The sequence below is a fragment of the Coenobita brevimanus genome, chromosome 25 (genome assembly GCF_032717465.1).
Source record: "Coenobita brevimanus isolate Jiangsu-jjx chromosome 25, ASM3271746v2, whole genome shotgun sequence".
Lineage (NCBI taxonomy): Eukaryota > Metazoa > Arthropoda > Malacostraca > Decapoda > Coenobitidae > Coenobita > Coenobita brevimanus.
Window position 1 is genome coordinate 14,457,838 of NC_136978.1, and position 21,998 is coordinate 14,479,835.

A 21,998-nucleotide genomic window follows, 5' to 3' on the forward strand; every position below is an offset into this window, starting at 1 on the left:
TACCATTTACAGGACCAGTCTACTCTCCTGTTTACATCACCCACCACAAACACTTTATAACTCCTTGGTGCCTGTCCTATTAATTCAACCAGTTCATCCCAGAACCTATCTTTTTCTGCATCACCTTTATTGTCACAAGGTGAATATGCACCTATAAGTGCCACTTTCACCTTCTCAAACTGGAAGTTGATGTTCTCAAGCTGACACATTTGTAATCTTTTATTCCCCTCTACCACTCCTTGTTCATCAGCAATGTGACTCCTTCCTTGGTTCTTCCATGTGCATCCATACCTGAGCATACACATTTCACACCCTCTCACTTCTTCACATCACTTCCTCTCATCTTCATTTCATACAGTACCATCAAAGTGTACTTAGCACCCTTATGACACATTCATCACTTCCACCCTCTTACTCTCCTCATTCGTGTCTCTCACATTCCACACAGCAAGAACCTGCCCATTTGGTTGGGTCCTGGACAGTTATTGGACCCTCTGAGGTCTGGGGAACACTAACCCAGACAATTCACCCTCCCTCCCTCTTGTTTGTGCCTGCTGGGAATATGGAGTTATATGGGTACCACCCAGCATCACAAATGGTTTCTTGACTTACAGGGAACAATTTGGCTTGCCACTCAGTGCAGAATCACCCAAAGGCAGAATTTTATCAAGTGAGTTAGCTTCAAAATGAATGCAAATTACAAGTCCATCTATAACCCACTAACTAACCATTCTGGCCAAGAGCTACTCACCCTGGGCAAGGTATCAAGACTCCCTGGTGATTCTGGCTTCTTAGCCTTCTGTTCACAGGAAATATCAATAATGGCAGCAGTCTTCACGTTGATCTGCTTCTTGAGAGGCATCAGAGTGAGTGAGTAGTCAGATGAGGAGGAGGCTGAGCCCTCCTTACTGCTGACACTGGTGCTGCCACCCACACTATCCTTTCCAAGGCTTAACTGCCGTGCTGACTCACTCTTACTAACATCTGAGGCATGAGAAGGTGGGGAAAGGGCTGACTCAGTCTTGCTCACCTCACTGGGCGCAGGTGACATTCTGCCAGCTGTGCTTGAGTCTGGAGTGGGTAATAGGTCCTGCGTCAGGGAGAACCCCTTCTGCATGGGGAAGTCACTTTTGAAGGGTGGGAATGAGGAAGATGATGATTCTGGTCGTGACACAGAGTCAGATTTTGAGGCTGAGGAAGCAGGACGTGCCACTATGCCCGAATCCTCTGATGCTGCCAAGCTGCGTGCTTCACTACTTGGCTTCAGTGTTGACTCTTCGGGTACTGGTGCCAGGCCATCTTCCAAGGATGTTAACTCAGGCACAACTGGTGATGAGGATGAGGGCGATGACACTGTTGCATCTTCAGCTAGCAGTTTACGCCGTGTAGGCAGTGGTGGAGGGCTTGGTGGTGGTGCTCCACTTGCACTGATGGTGACACTGCCACTACCAGTATCACCACCACGAGAATGGTGACGTGCTGCCTCAGCCTCGGGTAGATCAGAGGCACGAGCAGTAACAGTGGAGGAGGAAGTTGTAGTGGTGGAAGTGGTGGGTTTCCCAATCGAGGACTCCTCAGAGGAATTGCTATATTCTTGACTAGAGGAAGTATTGGACTCTGTAGTAGTGTGTGCATCTGTATCCACCAGGGATAGTGAGGATTCACGCATGCCATATGTCTCCTGAAAATCCCTTGCACTGAGCTCAGGCACTTTCCTCACTACCTTCACTTTGCGTTTGGAAGGCCAGCGGGGCTTAATGGAGAACTTGTGTAGGAAACCCTTTCTCTTGTAGACCCCAGGAGGGTCCTTGCCAGCTTCACCACCCTCACCATCACCCTGGTGCCGCTGTCCGCTCACATCTGAGACATCCACGGCAGCGGCGCCCGGGGATGTCTCACTCACTAAAAAGTGTTTATGTTCAGATGAGTTGGAATTGTGAAGATGATGGTCTCTTGAGTCAGACTGTTTGATACCAAAAGAATCACCTCCACTGTCACTTGAGGTTGTTGCCACCTCACTGCTACGACCACAGTTCTCATTATCATCGTGACGAGGTCGTAGTCCCCGTTTTTGTCGGCGGTCTTGCGATGGTCTCAATACTTGGTTCTCACCACTGCTGCTTTCCTCACTACCCCGAGGGGGTGCCACTCCACGAGACCCACCCTGAGGATCTGCTGACCCTGGATCATCCTCAGGTGGTCCATCACTTTCATCAGTGGAAGGTTCAATTACTTCAAGTACAGAACAAGACCCACTTTCAGAGGTAAGAGCTAGCTCACGCAGGCGAGCACTGACTTCCTCCCTTCCCATGCGTTCCCCACTTGTATTTCCACCTGCAAATTGCTCTGAAATGAGCCCTAGACTTGGCCCCAAGCTAGAATCTGCCCAGTATGGCCGTGAGCCACTGTCTTTTCCTTTGGCACTTGGTGTCCTGGCAATGGCCTCAGACACTGCCGGTGAGGTGTCAGCCAAGGCAACCTCACTGCGACTGAGGTAGTCTGGATCCTGGGTGGCTTCAGGGCGCGTAGCACAACGAGGAGGTACAGCATCCAATCTGGGTGGCAGTGTGTGAGCACGACCTTCTCCACCCCCAGTGCTTGGAGTTCGCACTGGCGTGGAGGTGAGGGTAGCGGGGTGTGTAGATCTGGCCTGGCTTGGGGAGGCAGTGCAGTAATCCTCAACTCCCTCATACACATCCTCATCCTCACTAAAGGGGAAGAGGGAGACAAGGGACTCCTCAGAGGAACAGAGAGAGGGTAGGTCCCCTAAACGACAGTCTCCACCCTGAGCCCTGATGGAGCACAGCTTTGCCCTGTAAATGATACAATATAACATTATAAAATATCATTACATAACAATACACACCAAACAACATTGAGACAGGAAAAGATCTTCTTAGAATGTTATTATGTGTATGCATTAACACTGTATGAATTATCATCACTCTAGATGACATCTCACCACATTTAATGTTTGGAATACTATGAACCTATCATAAGGTTATAAGTAAATAACATGATGATGTTGGACACCTTGTATAATAAAAGTTCTCTTACTTTTCCTTATTTTTACCATGTATGTTGTAGATGGATGATTACTATTGACCTTGGGATGTAGTATCATGAGAGTAAATTGTGACCATAAACTTGGTAACTGGCCAAACAGCCATCATTCTTAGGCAGGAAACATTCAGGAACAAGTTCACATAATCAAAGTCCAAGCTGAGACTCATACAGTTACAGATATTCCTACACATCTGATTTCTTTTTTCCCCAATGGCTTCCTGCAGTCGTTGGAATGTATTCAAATGGTTATGGCACTTGCCTTAGCTTTCAGCCTACATGAAGCACCTGCTTTATCATGCCCAACCTTATTGTGGGTATTCTTAAACAGGAAGCATGACATCGTTTATATATATGTACATATATATGAATGTATTACAAGATTGTGTATGAATGTATTACAAGATCATCATTAAAGCCATTCCAGTATAAAGTACTAATGAACCCTAGTTTCTGCGCACCTTCCACCTCTACCCTTGGCTGAAATGAAGTGCAGACAGAATCACACACTAAATGACCTTTTGGTAAAGGTTCAAAGCTTTCTACAGACTAAACAATTAAGTGTCAAAGGGAACTGCATTTCAAGCAGTCTAGCAAAGCTTTGAATTACTGCCTTAAAACTGGACAACAAGCCTCTGTACAGTATGAAAATCTGGCTACAACTTCCCTCCAGCCAAGGGAAGTATTACAGCTTGTGTGGCAACAACAGTTCACAGGTTTGCATTGCTTCACGTGTCAAAAAAATAACACTAAATCTAGAGCAGCAGCGAAGAAAACAGCATACCTAAATACATCCAGGGGATGGTGCGCTGTGGCCACAGTGCGGTGACTTCGGTGACGGAGCTTCTTCCACGCCTCCTCCACCAGTAACAATCGATGTTCCAGGTCCACCAGCGAGGACCCAAACCAGGTCTTCTGTGCTCCCTGCCACCGCTCGTGCAGACTATTGACGTACTCAATTACTGATTCCACTTGCTCCCTGACAATCAGGTATCAAACACAGTATCATTAGCTATTAGAGATGTCCAAGCACTGACAATGTCATCTTCAAACACACTAGTCTACTGTGATTAATGAAAAGAAACACCTCATTCAGGGGCAAGTGGCCTCATAATTATAAAAACATGAATAGCAACAACTCCTAGTAGCCTCTGCCTCAGGCTACAAGCTGTACTTAGCAAGGCCTAGCATGACAGTAACAGCAGCTGCAGCCACAGGTTCATCTGAATATGAACCTAATGGAATGAAGGCTCAAGTCACCCTTCTCCCACAGTCCACCACTTTCCTTTTGAAGGGACAGGGAGCTGAGGGACATTTGCATAACCAGATGGCTACTCTATTTGGCTGTGTTAATGCCACCATATAGTGTCCATTTCAGCACCAGAAGGATTAACAGAAGTAAAATGGAGTGGCACACAGCTGTCAGTTTCTGCAAAAAATACAGAATGTATTACAGACCTGGCATGTGTGGACTGCCTGACACCATTAATTCTGTCCCTGAGGGTGGTGTTCTCTTCAGCCAGCACTTGCAGTGCCATGATGATATTGTCATGTGCCTCAACCATGTGGTCCTGCAGTCGTGACAACTCCCGCACAGCATCCTCACGTTCCTTCACCAACCGCCGTGCCACTCCAAGTACCTCCCTGTAGCACACCACATATTTTGAAACACATCCTTCGCTTATAATGACTTACCTACTACTAGTAATAATCATGTGAAAATACGAAGATGCACTGACTACCTATATTACTAAATATAAAGTAATGGTGAAATTTCAAGTAAGGTTTGCGATTGCTTCTTATGTAAACACAATCTGTTTTTCAAATATCATAAGTCTTACTTAAAGTTGACTCTGAGGTCATGGTTGTCTGCCATGGCTGCCTCCAATTCTGCCTCTCGCCTGGTAAGGTCGGTAGCTAGGCCAAAACCTGATTCATGAACACAAAGGTACTCGGCACAAGCCAGATGACCCCGCACCACACACACCTCCCATGCTTTCTGGCCAAGGTCATTCTGAAACACAGGAAGAGGAGGGCATCACTCAAGCATTAATCTCACTACTTCCACATCACACAACAAATGTCACAATTAACCCTATCCCATAGAGGGAGGAGCGTAAATTCTGGCTGTGTACGTAACTCTTGCTTGAGAGCTTTCAGAACAGTCGCGTAGAGATATTTTACTTCTAACGCTCGTAGGAAAGTTATTATTCACCATAGCAAGGCCACTTTGGTCTCATTTCGAAAATGAAGTTTTTGCTCTGTTGTACATTGTCCAAAAAGACAATACATACAAAATAAAATGCAAAAAAAAGTGAGTAGAAGTCAGCTGACATGCTAAAGTTTTACACTGTCCTTTAAAAAAATATTCGCCAAAAAAAAAACTATTCAAGAAGTAATAATATTTTTTGCTTCAATACATAGCAGAATGAATTTCCTTTCCAATAATGCATTATTTGTTCTATTTTCTTAAATAATAACGCCACATATATATGCGAGTAAAAGGAGTGTAAGTGTTCAGCAGGAGGTCAAGAGGTGTACATCCTACCTGTGAGGAACCTCACACCACACTGAGCCAAGCAAACCAAGTGAGCATGCATGCACCAGCTGTGGCAGGCTTAGCTCCGCCCACTTTTGCCCGTCATCCAACAAAAATGATGACTCCCTAAATAATTCTTTAGAGATTACATCGGATGACGGGAAAAGTCATCATACTGATGTCAGAGGTTGACAAACGCACGACAACCCAGGTCGACATTGGTAAGTCTAAGGGTTGAAAATGTAAAAAGAAACATGAAAATATTTAATGTCTGAAATATGCTCTCCCCCCAAAAAAGGTACAATCCATTTGCTATACTTCAGTGTGAAGTATATGATGACATCACAATACAATGAAAAAGAAAAGAGAAAATATGCATACAATACTGAAGAGAATGAATGGGGAGGAGGTCAGTGGAACAGTAAAGACAGTAAATGACATGAAGAGACACACAAGTAAGTATGGGAGAGAAACAAGAAAAATATAGAAATAATTGAATCACTACAGGAAAAAAGACAAGGCAAAGCAAAAAAGAATACTATACATCCATCATTCAATCCTTTATTGTCCCACCTGGAACGTACAGGTACAAGGCGAAGTTACTTCGTCCAGACGAATGGAGACAGTAGCTCCGCCCATTGCATGAGTGGCATTTCATATGCAATATACCCTAACCACCCCTATGATAAGACTACTCCAGGCCACATCCAGCTGGAGAACTTCAGCCTATAAGACTATCAGGCATCTCTTTATTGTCTATGTGACCACATCAGCAGCAGCTGCAGCATACAAGAGAGAGAGAGAGAGAGAGAGAGAGAGAGAGTGTGTGTGTGTGTGTGTGTGTGTGTGTGTGTGTGTGTGTGTGTGTGTTTATTTACCTACTTGTGACATACAGGACATGAGCTACGCTCGAGGGGTCCCATCTGTTTCTCAATAAGTCAAATTTTGCTTTGAACTCATTTAGTTTTTAGACTGGACAATCTCTTTGGTCTATGCATCTATAAGGAAAACTGTATTTCTTGATATCCTTCAAGCAACTTGGCTTTTTCAGTTTCATTCCATGTCCTCTTCTTACACTCCCATCCCATACAAACAGATCTTTTCTGTCAATTTTATCTACTTCCATCATGGCCCTGAACACTGTAATCATGTTGCCCCTCTCTCTCCTTTCTCCTAAGGAAGGCAGATCCAGCTTTTCTGGCCTTTCTCTATACGAAAGCTCTGCCAGGCTAGGGACCATCTTGGTTGCTGTTCTTTGTATTCTCTCGATCTTGTTTATATCCTTCTTTTTGTGTGGGGACCACACTACTGCTGCATATTCAAACCTGGGGCAGATCAAGGCCACTATCAATTTTTTCATCACCTCCTCACCATGTAATGAAATGCTACTCTTATGTTAGTCAAGAGATTATATGTCTCTCTAACTGTCTTGTTAATGTGTTTTTCAGGTGACAAACTATCCTGGACCAGTACTCCCAAATCTTTCTCTTCTCTCACTTTTGTGATTACAGTAGTGCACCAACTTTCGCTACAGCAGGATTCGCGGAATCCACTTTCGCGGCATGCACCAAATATTCCCTAACTTCCACTTTCGCTTGAAAAAAATCGATTTTCGCGTACAAATTTTGGGTTTGGGACAATATTTTGAACTTTGAATTTCCAGCACCGGCCGCCTGCAACCCACCGCCATCTTGAATGACGTCATGTCAACACTCTGTCCACCCATTCCCGCCATTGTGTACGAGCGTGCTAGCTCCATTGTGTTGGATTCTCACGGTTCAATGGCCTCTACTATACCTGGTAGTGTGGGGAAAGGGCCTGGTGGTGTGGGGGGAGAGCCTGGTGGTGTGAGGGGAGGGCCGGGAGGCAGTGGTGGTGATAAAAAGTGGCCGGGACATTCAAAGTCGGGAGGAAAGGCCAAGGCTAAAAGAGCGTATTGTGTTGGAGTGAAGAAACGGCAGTATAATAATGAAATGAAAAGGAAGATAGTTGTTTGTATCTCACAATGCAATGTACAATAGTGATTTGATGTACTGTATTGCAAGTGAAAATGAAAATCTGATGTTACTTTAGGATAACCGGGAACCAATTAGCCTTTTTGCCATAAAGACAATGCCCCAACTTTCACTAATTCCACTTTCGCGCATTATTTTTGGACCCAATTAGGCGCGAAAATTGGTGCCCCACTGTAGTTCATTACCCATCAAATAATTCAATGATGGGCTGTTGGTACTTTTACCCATTTCCAATATTTTACATTTTTATGCACTGAATTTCATTTCCCAAGTTCGGCTCCAACCATGAATCCTATCCAGGTCCTCCTGCAGCATTCTACAGTCTTCCTCAGCTTTACTCTCCTCAAGATCTTTGCATCATCAGAAGACATGCATAACTCTTCATTCCATCTACCATATCGTTTACGTAAATCAGAGAGAAAGCGAGACAGGGAGGTAGCTCACGGGACTCTACTTAACTTCACTCGTGTGTGAGAGACTTTGTTAATATTTCCAAGACAAATAAAAATAGTCCCATACTATTCTTTACCTCTCCTGTCATTGCATGACACAAGAGAACCAAGATTATCTACGTACAAACTACTCACGTATAACAACCGCTCGACCACAAGTCTAAAATATATATAACTTCTCTACAAGTAACTACAAAGTCTTTTATGACATTATTTGGTGGCAGCAGTGGGATACGAACCTCGTCTACGAATCAACAGTGAATTCCTACAAAATATCAAGATTGAAAACAAAAAATACCACTCACAACCAACAACTCACAACCAGCTCCTGACAGTATTCTCTCCAACCAGCCCCCTCCATCTCCCCGATCATCACGCTGATGTAGAGGTGAAGAGGTCAAAGGACGCCTTGCAAGTAGTTTAACAAAGTGCTGATACAAACAATCTTGCAATTTCTACGACGAACCAACGAACTACAACCATCTACAATCAACTACAAGTAACAACTCCACGAGTCATCTGTATAATCTTCTACATGCTCCTACAAGTAGCAACATTCTTCATCCTATGACGAGTTATGAAGCCCTGTGGGACTCCACTTGTTACTTCTCTCCGTCCAGACATCCTGTCCTTTATTACTGTCCTCATTTGTTTGTTTCTCAAGAAGTCTCTCATGCACTCCAGGAGGTTTCCCTCCAGTCCTCCTATGCGCTCCAATTTCCACATTAGTTGCTTGTGGTGTACCTTGTCAAAGGCTTTCTCCAAATCTAAATACACCCAACCATCTCTCTCTTGTAGCACATCAATCGCTCGAGTAAAAGCTTAACAATTTGGAAACACATGACCTTCCACTTCTGAATCCAAACTGACTTATCAGCCAAAATATTCGTCTCCTCCAGATGTTTTATTCATCTGTCTTTCAGGATTCTCACGCACAATTTTGCAACCATGCTGGTTAGGGACACTGGTCTATAATTCAGGGGTTATTCCTTGTTTCCTCTCTTATAAACTGGTACCACACTGGCCCCCCTCCATTCCCGAGGCACTTTCCCTTCTTCCAGAGAACACACAATTAAACCGTGAATCTTATCTACAAGTTGTTCTCTGCATTCCTTCAGTACCCAATTAGAGATTCCATCCAATCCTGTGGCTTTCCCTACGTCTTGAGTTTCCAGTAATTTAAACACTTCTTGCACTTCCTTTTTTATATCTTTTATCACTACCTTTCTGGTCACTCCCTCCCCCTCCACAAAATCCCTTCCTTTAGTGAAAACTGATGGGAAACATTTGTTCATTATTTCAGCTTGCACTGTCACATCTTGTATGTGTGTATTTACCTATTTGTATTTACCTATTTGTAGTATACAGGAATTGAGCTAAGCTCGTGTTGTCCTGTCTCCATATCTACATTTATCCAATCTAGTTTTAAACACATGAATGATCTTTGCCTGCACCACCTCCTCATCTAAGTCATTCCAAATACTTATGCTTCTACTCGGGAAACTGAACCTTTTAAGATTACTGAGACATCTACTTTTTCTCAACTTGAAGTCATGACCTCTTGTTCTTCCATCATCCAATAAAAAATGATCCTCTCTAATGATTCTTTCCAATTCTCTTACATTTCTAAATATCGTGATCAAGTCACCTCTTTCTCTTCTCTCACGCAGCGTTGGTAACTTCAGTTTTTCCAGTCTCTCCTCGTAGGTGAGTTCCTTTAAACATGGTAGCATCCTTATTGCCATCCGCTGAACCCTCTCTAGTTTATCAATATGCTTCTTCAAATGAGGTGACCATACCACAGCCGCACACTCTAGTCTTGGTCTTATCATGGTCACTATCAACTCCCTCAGCATTTTCTCATCCATAAAATTAAAAGCCACTCTCATATTGGTCAGTAATCCATAAGTTCCTCCAATGATTTTGTTTATATGTTTTTCTGGTGACAAGTCATCCTGAATAGTCACTCCCAAGTCTTTAACAGGTTAGTAACACATGATCGTCCTTCCCTAAAACCAAATTGTCTTGGTGTTATCACTTTATTTTCTTCTAAATACTTTATCCATCTTTTTCTAATAATTTTCTTGCAGATTTTACAAACAATACTGGTAAGTGATACAGGTCTATAATTGAGTGGATCATCCCTATCTCCTCCCATGAAGATTGGCACAATACTTGCTCTTTTCCAGTCTTTAGGTAACTGTTCATTTTCCAGCAAAGTCTTAATGATGACATAAACAGGCCACACTAACTGGTCTGCACATTCCTTCAGGATCCATCCAGACATACCATCTGGTCCTATTGCTTTTCTTACATCCAAATCCCTCATCAGCTGCAGCACCTCATTCACATCCACTATAATTTCTGCCATTCCCGTCACCCTGGGTTCTGTTTCAGGTTCCCTAAATTCCTCTTCCAGCACACAGACTGACTGCAGTTTGTTGTTCATTTTTTTTCACACAATTCTTCTTCTCTTTCATAGGTTTCATCTCCATCCCTCATTCGTATTACATTGTCCTTAACTTTCATTTTACCATTCACAAACTTATAAAATAATTTCGGCTCCTTTTTACATTTAGTTACAATATCTTTTTCATATTTCCTTTCTTCTTCTCTCCACACCCTTCCATATTCATTTCTTAACTGCTTGTACTGTACTCCTCCCAAGCCGTTTCACTATACCTTCATCTCACTTTATTCCATGCTCTTTTTCTTGCCTCATGTGCCACTCTCCATCTGTTGTTAAACCATTCTTTCTTCCTTTCCATAGCTGCAGAAAATTTTGGGACACATTTACTAACTCCTGTTTTATACACTTCTATCAGAAACTCTTATTTCTCGTCAACATTTGTGATCGTATTCATTTTACTCCAGTCTACATTTTGGAAAAAGTTCCTCTGGGAAGGAAAGTCTGCCTTCCTGTTATTGCATCTATTCTTCCTGTGTTTTTCATCCCTTTCTCCATCCCTTACTCCCACCATTTCCATCTCAATAACCAGATGATCACTTTTACCAATGGGGCACTGGTAGGTTATGTTCCTTACATCATTTGGGTCCCATGTGAATACTAAGTCAAGCCTTGACGGTTCGTCGTCACCCGTAATTCTTGTATTTTCTTTAATTACTTGGGTTAACATCTTTTCCAACACCAATTCCATTAATTTATTTCCCTATGATTCCTCATTGCTCCCAGCATCCATACTTTCCCAGTCCACTTCTCTACAATTAAAATCTCCCATTATTATTATTCTATTTCTTTGTTCAAGTATCATCTTTAGTTTAATAATGGATTCTCTTATTAACTGTTCATGATCTTCTTTTGTCCATGTCCTAGTTTTGGAAGGCATATAAAATACTATTACATCTATTTTTTCTCCATAACTGTCTTCTATTTCAGCTCCCAAAAGTTCAGCCCTGGTATTTTCAGTTTCTATATTTTTTGCTCTTAGGTCACTGTGGGTTAAAATCATTATACCTCCCCCAAACTTGCTTTCTCTATCTTTCCTCCAAATATTATAACTGTTCCATCCAAATAATTTAGTATCAACACCTCGGGGCATTTCAGTCTCCACCAAGCAAACAATTTCATGTTTCTTTTCATTTATATAGTCTCCAATTTCCCCTTTCTTGGATATTAACCCATCCACATTATTATACTGTACATGATACTTAGATTTACGGCACTGGTTTTATCTTTACTCATTTGTCTCTTATTCACTGCCATGTCCATACCCCTTCTTTCCCTCACTTCTAGTTCCTCACATACCACTTCCTTACTTTCATATCCATCACTCCCCAAAAAAAAGTTTTACATTCTTCCTCTGTCCTCCTGTCATTTTTTTCTTTCACTTATTCCTTCAAAGATTTTAAAATTTCTCTTTCTTCTTCATTCAGATCTTTTCTTACTATAACATTTTCCATCCCTGCCTCTTTACTTAGTTTCCAGGTCACTTTAAGTATATCGTTTACTACACTTTCTGATGACAGCTTAACTTTCATTGGTCTTACTTCCCCTTTCTTGTATGGCCCTATCCTCCTTACTTCCTCAATTTCTTTTTCCCACTTGTTTCTTTTGGGATCAATCTTGCCCAATATTTTTCTCACTTGATTCGTGTCTCTCTCGAGTCTCACGGATCTAGCCTTTTCTTCCTCCTCCCTATTTCCAAATATTACCATACATCTGCTCCTTTCTACAGTTTCACTCACTACTTTCTCTTTTTTCTTCAATATTTTCGCTACATTTTCTTCAATTTTTTTGTTGTTCATTTCCCTTTCTTCCTGAATGATTTCCCTTAAGCTAACCACTTCTTTCTGTTCCTCTTCCACATTTGCCCACTTTGCCCTTTGCTCTTCTAACACACTACTCACTTTCTCCGTTTTGTTACTGCTCTCTTCTAGTTTTCTCCTTAATTCGATATTTTCTCGTTTCAAATTCTCAATCTCCTGGTTCGCCATCTCATTGGCCTGCATCAGACTCTGTATAGTGTTTTCTGTATTTTCAGGCATGTTTCTTGATACCAGATCCTCCACTTTCTTTTCTAATTCACTAACCCTCATGATCAATGTTTTAACCAAATCCATTACATTTGTTTCTTTGTCAAAACCTGGAAATTCAGGTCCCTCGATGTTTACATTGTCGACCATGTTTAAGGTTGGTTACAGTACTGAACAGATGTTACTGAAATTCCTATAAACATTCATGTGTACTCACCGACAATAGCTCTTTACATTTTTGGTGATCTATATTAATTTCCAATACTTTACACTTTAGATAAGACTAAAGGAGACATGACAAAAATAATTCCTGAAAACTACTTACGGTTTGCATCTGTAAACAAAAAGAAAGAAGATCTGTGACTGATAATTCGAATCTCATAGATTAACTAACACTATGTGGGCATCTTTTTTCTGCCTTGTTCTTGCCATATCCAGGCAATTTTCATTCAGCTTAAAGAAGACATTTTGAAATGGAGTTAAATGATCTCTTCATTACTAGAAATCCAACTTACGTTTAATTATATCATCTGATGGTAGCAAGATTAGAATAAATAAATATTTCTACATTATGAAGAGAAACATCACTTTAGCAACAGTGGTTTTACTGACGGCAAGGAAGGAGAGGTGTTGCAGGTAACAGCAGCTAGGGTGAGGTGAGAGGGCTGTACAATAGTGACACTAACTTTGAGCGTGACATCAGCACCATGCTGCAGAAGGATGGAACAAACAGTGGCATTGCCAGTACGCGCAGCCAGGTGGAGCGCTGTGTTGCCATTGTGGTCTTTGTTGTCAAGTGGAACTTGGTGAGCCATCATGTACTCCACCAGCCAAGACACAACCTGAAAAAAATTGCATCTTAAAACACATTCACTTACCACACAATACCTCCCCTTACCACGCATCCACCTCATATACAATAATTCCTCACTCATCCAACGTAATATAGCCAAAGGCATGTCCAGGTTGTGGCAAAGTCGGGATAATGAACAATATCCCCCTACTATACCCAGACCATACCTATACCCAACCTCCAACCCATACTTAACCTATTTGTACAGTACCTCTGGCTACTTTGGCAGTGTTATCCAGTCTATCTATCTATCTATCTATTGCCAGATGCCTCAATCCCGTAGGGGGGCGCCACAAACAAATTGCCTGCACGTCGCCCTGTCCCATTCCATTTCACAGCTCTGCTCCCAACTCACATCCCCCTCTCTCAAATACCTCTCCACTCCATCCCTCCATCTCATCCTCGGTCTCCCCCTCCTTTTCCCTCCCTCCACCTCACTCACATACACTCTCCTCATCAGTCTCTCACCCTCCATCCTCTCCACATGGCCAAACCACCTCAGTGTGTTCCTCCTAATGCTTCCTATCACATCCACATCCACACCACAATGCTCCATTATATCCTCATTTGTCAGCCTGTCTCTCCATGTGATTCCACAGGCTCCTCTTAAAAAACTCATTTCCACTGCTCTCACTCTTAACTTGTGTCCCTCCAACAACGTCCAAGCTTCACTTCCATATGTTAGAGTTGGTATCACAATACTGTCATGCAGTAACTTTTTCACTTCCATGCTCACTTCCCTGTTTCTTATCACTGATTTCAAGGAACCAGCAACTTTTCTTCCTTGTTGTACCCTTTCAAGCACTTCACCCTCCAAACTTCCATCCTTACTCATCACACTACCCAAGTACTTAAACGTACTCACATTTTCCATTTCCTCACCATCCAACTTCACTGTGCATTCACTGACTTTACCTCTCTCAAAGACCATCACTTTATTCTTCCCTGCATTCACCTTTAGATTCCGCTTCTTACACACTCTCCCAAACTCATCCACCAAGCCTTGCAGCTCCCCCTCATCTTCACTCAACAACACAGTATCATCTGCAAACAATAATACAGGGAGTTTCTAAACACTACCCTCTCTCATCAGGAACACTCCAACATCCACTGCCCTACCTTGTACCTCTTTTATAACCCCATCCATGTACAGATTGAACAACCATGGAGACATGACACATCCCTGTTTCAACCCAACCTTCAAAGAGAAAAATTCAGTCAGTTCACCATCCACACACACTGCAACCTTAGCACCATCATACATATCCTTCACAGCATTCAACAACTTCCCATCTACTCCATATATTCTTAATACTTTCCACAATCCTTGTCTATCCACCCTGTCATATGCTTTCTCCAAATCCATGAAAGCCGCATACAACTTCTTACCGTTCTCTAGAAACTTTTCCACTACCCCCTGGGGGTAGGGTTTTTTTTCAAGAATACTCCCCCAGTATCCCTGCTTGTCATAAAAGGTGACTAAAAGAGTTGGCGGAAGGTTAGTGCCCCTTCCCAGAAAACAACTAACTAAAAAGACAAACAATAAGCCTCGGACAAGAACTGACCAAAAGATGACGAACAAGGACCAGACAAAGGACATGGTAATCGGAACATGGAATGTAAGGGCAGCGAATGATGAGGTGAAAGAGAGAGAGATTGTCCACGTGCTTGAGGGTGCGGAAGTTGATGTATGCGGAATAACTGAAACTAAATGGAGAGGTGAGAGTGTGAGAGAATGGGAGTATGGATGGGGTATATGTGCAAAAGTAGGTGATAATGAGAGGGCAAAAGAAGGAGTATGTATAGTTGTGAGTAAAAGATGGAAGAAGAGCATTAGAGAGTATGGATCAGTTGGGTCAAGGATTGTGTGGGTAAGACTGAAAATTGGAATACAAATGTGGGCGATTGTGCGTGTGTATGCACCAACACAAGATCATGCAATAAGAGTGAGAGAAGAGTTCTGGACAAATGTGGAAGTGTGCATGGAAAAGCCTGGAAGGAATGAGAGAGTGTTTTTGATCGGTGATATGAAGGAGAGAGGTGAGAAGACAGGAAGAAATCAGTAGGATAGAAGTTGTGGAAGCAATGATGAAAGTTAAATTGGGGAAAGCCCCAGGAATTGATGGAGTGTGTGGTGAAATGCTGAAGCATGGGGAGAGATAGTAGTAGAATGGATGTGGAAGATGTGCAGATTGGCCTGGGAGGAAGGGAGAGTCCCGGAGGATTGGAATTCAGGTATAATTATTCCCTTATACAAAGGAAAAGGGGAAAAAGAAATGTGTGGTAATCATAGGGGCATTTGTCTTCTTAGTATAATAGGAAAAGTGTATGGTAGGATACTTATTGACAGAGTTAGAGAAAGAACAGAGGAATTAGTGGGAGACGAACAGGGAGGCTTTAGGAAGGGAAGAGGTTGTGTAGATCAGATATTCATTCTTAGATCTTTAGTGGAAAAGTTTCTAGAGAAGGGAAAGAAGTTGTAAGCGGCTTTCATGGATTTGGAGAAAGCATATGACAGGGTGGATAGACAAGGATTGTGGAAAGTATTAAGAATATATGAAGTAGATGAGAAGTTGTTGAATGCTGTGAAGAGTATCTATGATGGTGCGAACGCTGCAGTGCGTGTGGGTGGTGAACTAAGTGAATTTTTCTCTTTGAAGGTTGGATTGAAACAGGGATGTGTCATGTCTCCATGGTTGTTCAATTTGTACATGGATGGGGTAATAAAAGAGGTACAAGGTAAGGTAGTGGATGTTGGAATGGCCCTGGTGAGAGAGGATAGTGTTTGGAAACTCCCTGTACTGTTGTTTGCAGATGATACTGTGTTGTTGAGTGAAGACGAAGGGGAGCTGCAAGGCTTGGTGGATGAGTTTGGGAGAGTGTGTAAGAAACAGAATCTAAAGGTGAATGTAGGGAAGAGTAAAGTGATGGTCTTTGTGAGAGGTGAAGTCAGTGAATGTACAGCGAGGTTGGATGGTGAGGAATTGGAAAATGTGAGTACATTTAAGTACTTGGGTAGTGTGATGAGTAAGGACGGAGGTTTGGAGGGTGAAGTGCTTGAAAGGGTACAGCAGGGAAGAAAGGCTGCAGGTTCTTTGAAAGCAGTGATATGAAAAAGGGAAGTGAGCATGGAAGCGAAAATGTTACTACATGACAGTATTGTGATACCAACTCTAACGTATGGAAGTGAAGCTTGGACGTTGTTGGACAGACACAAGTCAAGAGTGAGAGCAGTGGAAACGAGTTATTTAAGAGGAGCCTGTGGAGTCACATGGAGAGACAGGCTGACAAATGAGGATATAAAGGAGCATTGTGGTGTGGATGGAGGGTGAAAGACTGATGAAGAGAGTGTATATGAGTGAGGTGGAGGGGGGAAGAGGGAGGGGGAGGCTGAGGATGAGATGGAGGGATAGGGTGGAGAGGTATATGAGAGAAGGGGGTGTGAGTTGGGAGCGGGGCAGTGAAATGGCGGGGAACAGGGCGACATGGAGGCGATTTGTTTGTGGCCACCCCAAAAGGGAATTGAGACGTCTGGCAATAGATAGATAGACAGATAGATCTACACAACCTCTTCCCTTCCTAAAGCCTCCCTGTTCTTCTCCAACTAATTCCTCTGTTCTTTCCCTAACTCTGTCAATAAGTATCCTACCATATACTTTTCCTATTACACTAAGAAGACAAATGCCCCAATGATTACCACACATTTCTTTTTCCCCTTTTCCTTTGTACAAGGGAATAATTATGCCAGTCATTCAGGCATATTTAAAGATAAAAAACACATAGGAATACCCAAAGTAATGCTAAACACCAAGAAAACCATAAAAAATATAACACACACACACACACTGAAAACCAGAGAACATCCTACCTATACACTACTGTATGTACAGTGTCCCCTCCTAATTTTGGCACTGTTTTCAGGTCAATCTGCCATATTTAGACATCAAACACACACAGGATTATTCATATTAATGCTAAACACCAAGGAAACAATGCATAAACAACAAACATCCACAAAACGCCTCAGGACATTTGGAAAATTAGTTACCTGACACTAGCGATAACTGCTCCTGGCCACAAAAAAAATTCCACGGCCAGATATGTCACCAGAAATTGGTTAAATTGGTATAAATGGTATACCATCACCTTCACTGGTGTTTATACTATAAGCTAATAAAAACAGAAATGCTGTGAGAGTAAATAGTGTTCAAGAGTAAACTTACCTTCATATACTGTAACTTCCCACCATCCTTGCGCAAAATTTTGCCAGAACCTTCCAAAAATTAAGCACATGTCTAGATAATGAATTTCATGAGCTTTCTCGTGGTCACTTCGGAATTTCAATATGACCAGCAGTATTTGAATAAGTCACAAAAAAATTAAAAACTCACGAGTCAGAGCTGCAGTGCGAAGGAGAGGAGGGACTGAGGGAGTGAGGGGGAGGCGGGAGGGTATGAAGGAGGGATAGGACGAGGGGAGAAGCGAGGCTGTGGGCAGTATTTTCACCTTTCTGTCACGAGGCAGACAGGCACTTTTACCATACATTTACTCATGGCTTGTGGTCTGTTAGACGCGTGGTGGCCATTCAGAAACAACATGCAGCACTTCTTAGTGGGGTGGAGTCAGGGGCTTTTCATCTCATTGACTCTCCTCCTCTTATTGGCTCCCTTCAGCCTCTGTCAATTCGCCACACTGTTGCATCTTTATCTCTTTTCTATCGCTACTTCAATGGTCACTGCTCCTCTGAACTGTCTCCGTGCATCCCTCCACCTCAACGACGGGCGCGTAGCACCTGTCTAGCAACAAACTCTCATCTCTTTTCTGTCCAACTCTCTAATGCAAGAGTTAACTGTTACTCCCGGTCCTTCATTTATGCAACAGGTCAACTCTGGAACTGTCTCCCTCTGTCTGTATTTCCTACTTCCTATGATCTCCAGTCTTTCAAACGCAGTGTGTCCAGGCATCTCAAAATGAATGGATCTTGAATTTGGCTCTCTTTTGTATTGTGGTTGTTTTTCTTGGAAGGAATGGTTTGGGGGCTCCTGCCCTTTGGTTCCTTCTTTCTTGCATTAAAAAAAAGAAAAAAAAAAAAAAAAAAAAAAAAAAAACAGTGACAGGGTGACTTTGGACATTCGGTAGCGAGGTGGATGGACGCTGTCACTGAACATGTACTCGTGGCTTGTTGTCTGTGTTCGATGCGTGGTGGCAGTTAGGAAAGACACCCCGGTGGCTGAGCAACTTTGGACATTCGGAGGGGATGTGTACGGACATTTTGAAACACTCAGGTGCTGGTGGTTTGCTGGGAGTGATGGGACCAGCACATGACTTTGACCATTTAGTACAGGGAGGATGGATATTTTAGCTCTGGTTGTGGGTAATGGTCTATTTCCCACTCAGGGCTTGAGCCCAGGGGCCATGATACCGAATGTTTGAACATTTTGGCTGGCTCGCCGAAGTTCTTGGGAACTATCACGTCCAGATAATAGCAAGTAAGTTTGGATAATGGTTTAACAGAGCCAAGGTCCAGTATGCGGACAATGAACGGGCCCAGATACTGCAAGTCCAGATGAATGAAGGATTACTGTACATGCATTCTACCTTACAAAACTTCATACACACACGGAGAAACAGCCGAAGAGAGCAGACATCCCAGCCATCGCTGCTAACCTTAAGTAGTTTCAGGAATTTTGTCTGTCCTGTCTCCTAAGGTCTTGTTTTAAATTTAAAATAATGAAAGTTAATAGACTACCAAAAATGTAAAGATTTATTGGCTAGATTGTACATGAATGTTTGTAGTTTTTTTTTCGGTAACAGCTGTTTTGGTATTTAACCAACATCAAACATGGCCGAAAATATAAACAGTGAGGGACTAGAATTTCAAGGATTTGATGCAAATACCAATGTCATGGACCTGGTTAAAACATTAATTATGAGGATTTGTGAACTTGAAAAGAAAGTAGAGAATCTAGTGATAAAGGATGTGTCTGTAAATACGGAAACTACCATACAGAGTCTGATCCAATCCAATGAAACAGCAAATGAAGAGATTAGGAATCTGAAGCGGGAAAATGTTGAACTGAGGAGGAAACTAGAAGAAAGTACAAATAAAACGGAGAAGGTGAGTAAAGTATTAGAAGAACATAGGGCAAAGTGGGCACACGTAGAAGAAGAACAGAAAGAAGTGGTCAGCTTAAGAGAGATTATCCAGGAAGAAAGGGAAATGAACAAGAAAGAAATGGAAGAAAATGTAGTGAAAATACTGAAGAAAAAAGAGAAAATAGTGAGAGAAACTGTAGAAAGGAGCAGATGTGTGATAGTATTTGGAAACAGGGAAGAGTAAGACTCGAGAGAGACACGAACCTGGTGAGAGGAATATTAGGCAAGATTGACCCCGAAGGAGACAAGTGGGTAAAAGAAATTGAGGAAGTAAGGAGGATAGGGTCTTATAAGAAAGGGGAAACAAGACCAATGAGAGTCGAGTTTACATCAGAAAGTGTAATAAATGAGATACTTAAAGTGACCTGGAAATTAAGCAAAGAGGCGGGGATGGAAAATATTATAATAAGAAAAGATCTGAATGAAGAAGAAGGAGAAGTTTTAAAATCATTAAAGGAAGAAGTAAAGGAAAAAAATGATAAGAGGACAGAGGAAGAATGTAATACTTTTTTTTGGAGAGTATTGGATATGAAAGTAAGGAAATGGTATTTAAGGAAATAGAAGTGAAGGAAACTAAGGGGGATGGCTGTGAAAGATCAGAAGTTGAGGAAGTGGTACGGACAGAGAGTAGGAGAGAAGAGGGTATTAAAAACGTCAAAAATAATTTGAAGGTGATATATACTAATGTTGATGGTTTTATATCGACAAGGATCGAAATTAACGATTTCTTGAGAGAACATGAACCTGATGTCATGTGCTTTGTAGACACCAAATTAAGAGAAGATATTGATGTTCATTTGGGAGATGGTAAATACAAACTGTGGAGAAAAGACAGAAAAGAAAAAAAGGGAGGAGGAGTGATGATAGCAGTGAAGAACAGCATAAATGTAGATACTGTGGAAATGGGAGAAGGCAGGGCTGAAGTGATATATATGAAATTAGAAACTGGAGAGAATGTTAAGAGAGATATGGCGGTAGTGTATGTTCCCCCAAAGACGAGAGCATGGAAGGATGACGAATACCATGAGATGTTGTCAGATATGGCTAGCTATTTGCAAAAAATAATTGAGAAAAGCAATACTATAATTTTGGTGGGTGACTTTAATTGTAAAGAGGTGAACTGGGAGGAATGGTACTCGGGAGGCGGCGAGGATTCGTGGGGCACTATGTTATTAAATACAATAATGAATAATGTGATGACGCAATGGGTCAAAGAAGAGACACGGTTTTGAGGTGAGGACACACCAGCAAGGTTAGATTTACTGTTCACCAAAGAACCCGATGTAATAGAATCATTGGAATATCTCTGTCCTTTGGGAAAAAGTGATCACATGGTCATTGAGTTCCAGATGTTAATAGGAAACGTCAAGCCAAGAGACGAGCTTCATAGACAGGGAAGATACAACTTTGGGAAAGCAAATTTTACAGGACTGAGAAACTTTTTTGAAAATGCGGATTGGAGAAAATTCAGAGAAACAAGAGAGATACAGAGGAAGTGGGATATCTTTCTTGACCTCTATAATTTGGGAGTGGAAAAATTTGTACCAAGAGTAAGAGGGAAAGAAAACAGGAAAAAGGAGTGGTTTAATAGAAGGTGTATGATTGCAAAAAAAGAGAGAGATAAGGTGTGGAACAATTGGAGAAAGAGAGGTAACAACAGAACAAAGGAAGAATATAAAAGAACAAGAAATGAATACACAAGAATACATAGAGAAGAAGAAAGGAATTTTGAAAAAGGTATAATTGACAAATGCAAGGATGAACCCAAACTGTTTTATAGATTTGTTAATGGCAAACTGAAACAAAAGGAAGGAATCACCAAACTGAAAGTAGAAGGAGAGGTCTTTAAGGATGCGGCAATGCAAGCAGAAATAATGAACAAACGTTTCCAGTCAGTTTTCACTAAAGAAAAGGAGCTTGTGGAAGGGGAGGGAGTGATTAGAAATGTTCCCGTGATGAAAGATATAAAAGTGGAGGTACAGGAAGTGTATAAATTACTGGAAACTCAAGATGTAAGGAAAGCCCCAGGACCTGATGGAATTTCTAATTGGGTACTGAAGGAATGCAGAGAACAACTGGCGGATAAAATTCACAGCTTAATCGTATGCTCACTGGAAGAGGGGAAAGTGCCACAAGAATGGAAGAGGGCAAATGTGGTACCAATTTACAAGGGAGGAAACAGGGAAGAACCCCTGAATTATAGACCAGTGTCTCTAACCAGCATGGTCACAAAATTGTGTGAGAGAATCCTGAAAGACAGATGGATAAAATATCTGGAAGAGATGAATATTTTGGCTGAATGTCAGTTTGGATTCAGAAGTGGAAGGTCATGTGTTTCTAACTTGTTGAGCTTTTACTCAAGAGCGACTGATGTGGTACAGGAGAGAGATGGTTGGGTGGATTGTGTGTACTTAGATTTAGAGAAG

General features: G+C 42.0%; 1 protein-coding gene across 1 annotated transcript in view; it reads right to left on the reverse strand.

The window, feature by feature from the left end:
- LOC145393725 (uncharacterized) overlaps positions 1–21,998 on the reverse strand; it is an 86,508-nt gene that overhangs the window by 3,992 nt on the left and 60,518 nt on the right. The window contains exons 6-10 of the mRNA XM_080267769.1: positions 13,250–13,405; positions 4,905–5,077; positions 4,522–4,707; positions 3,848–4,042; positions 752–2,813 (exon numbers count right to left, since the gene is read on the reverse strand). Of these exons, the coding sequence (XP_080123895.1) occupies positions 752–2,813; positions 3,848–4,042; positions 4,522–4,707; positions 4,905–5,077; positions 13,250–13,405 (2,772 nt within the window). The remainder of the gene's footprint in view (positions 1–751; positions 2,814–3,847; positions 4,043–4,521; positions 4,708–4,904; positions 5,078–13,249; positions 13,406–21,998) is intronic.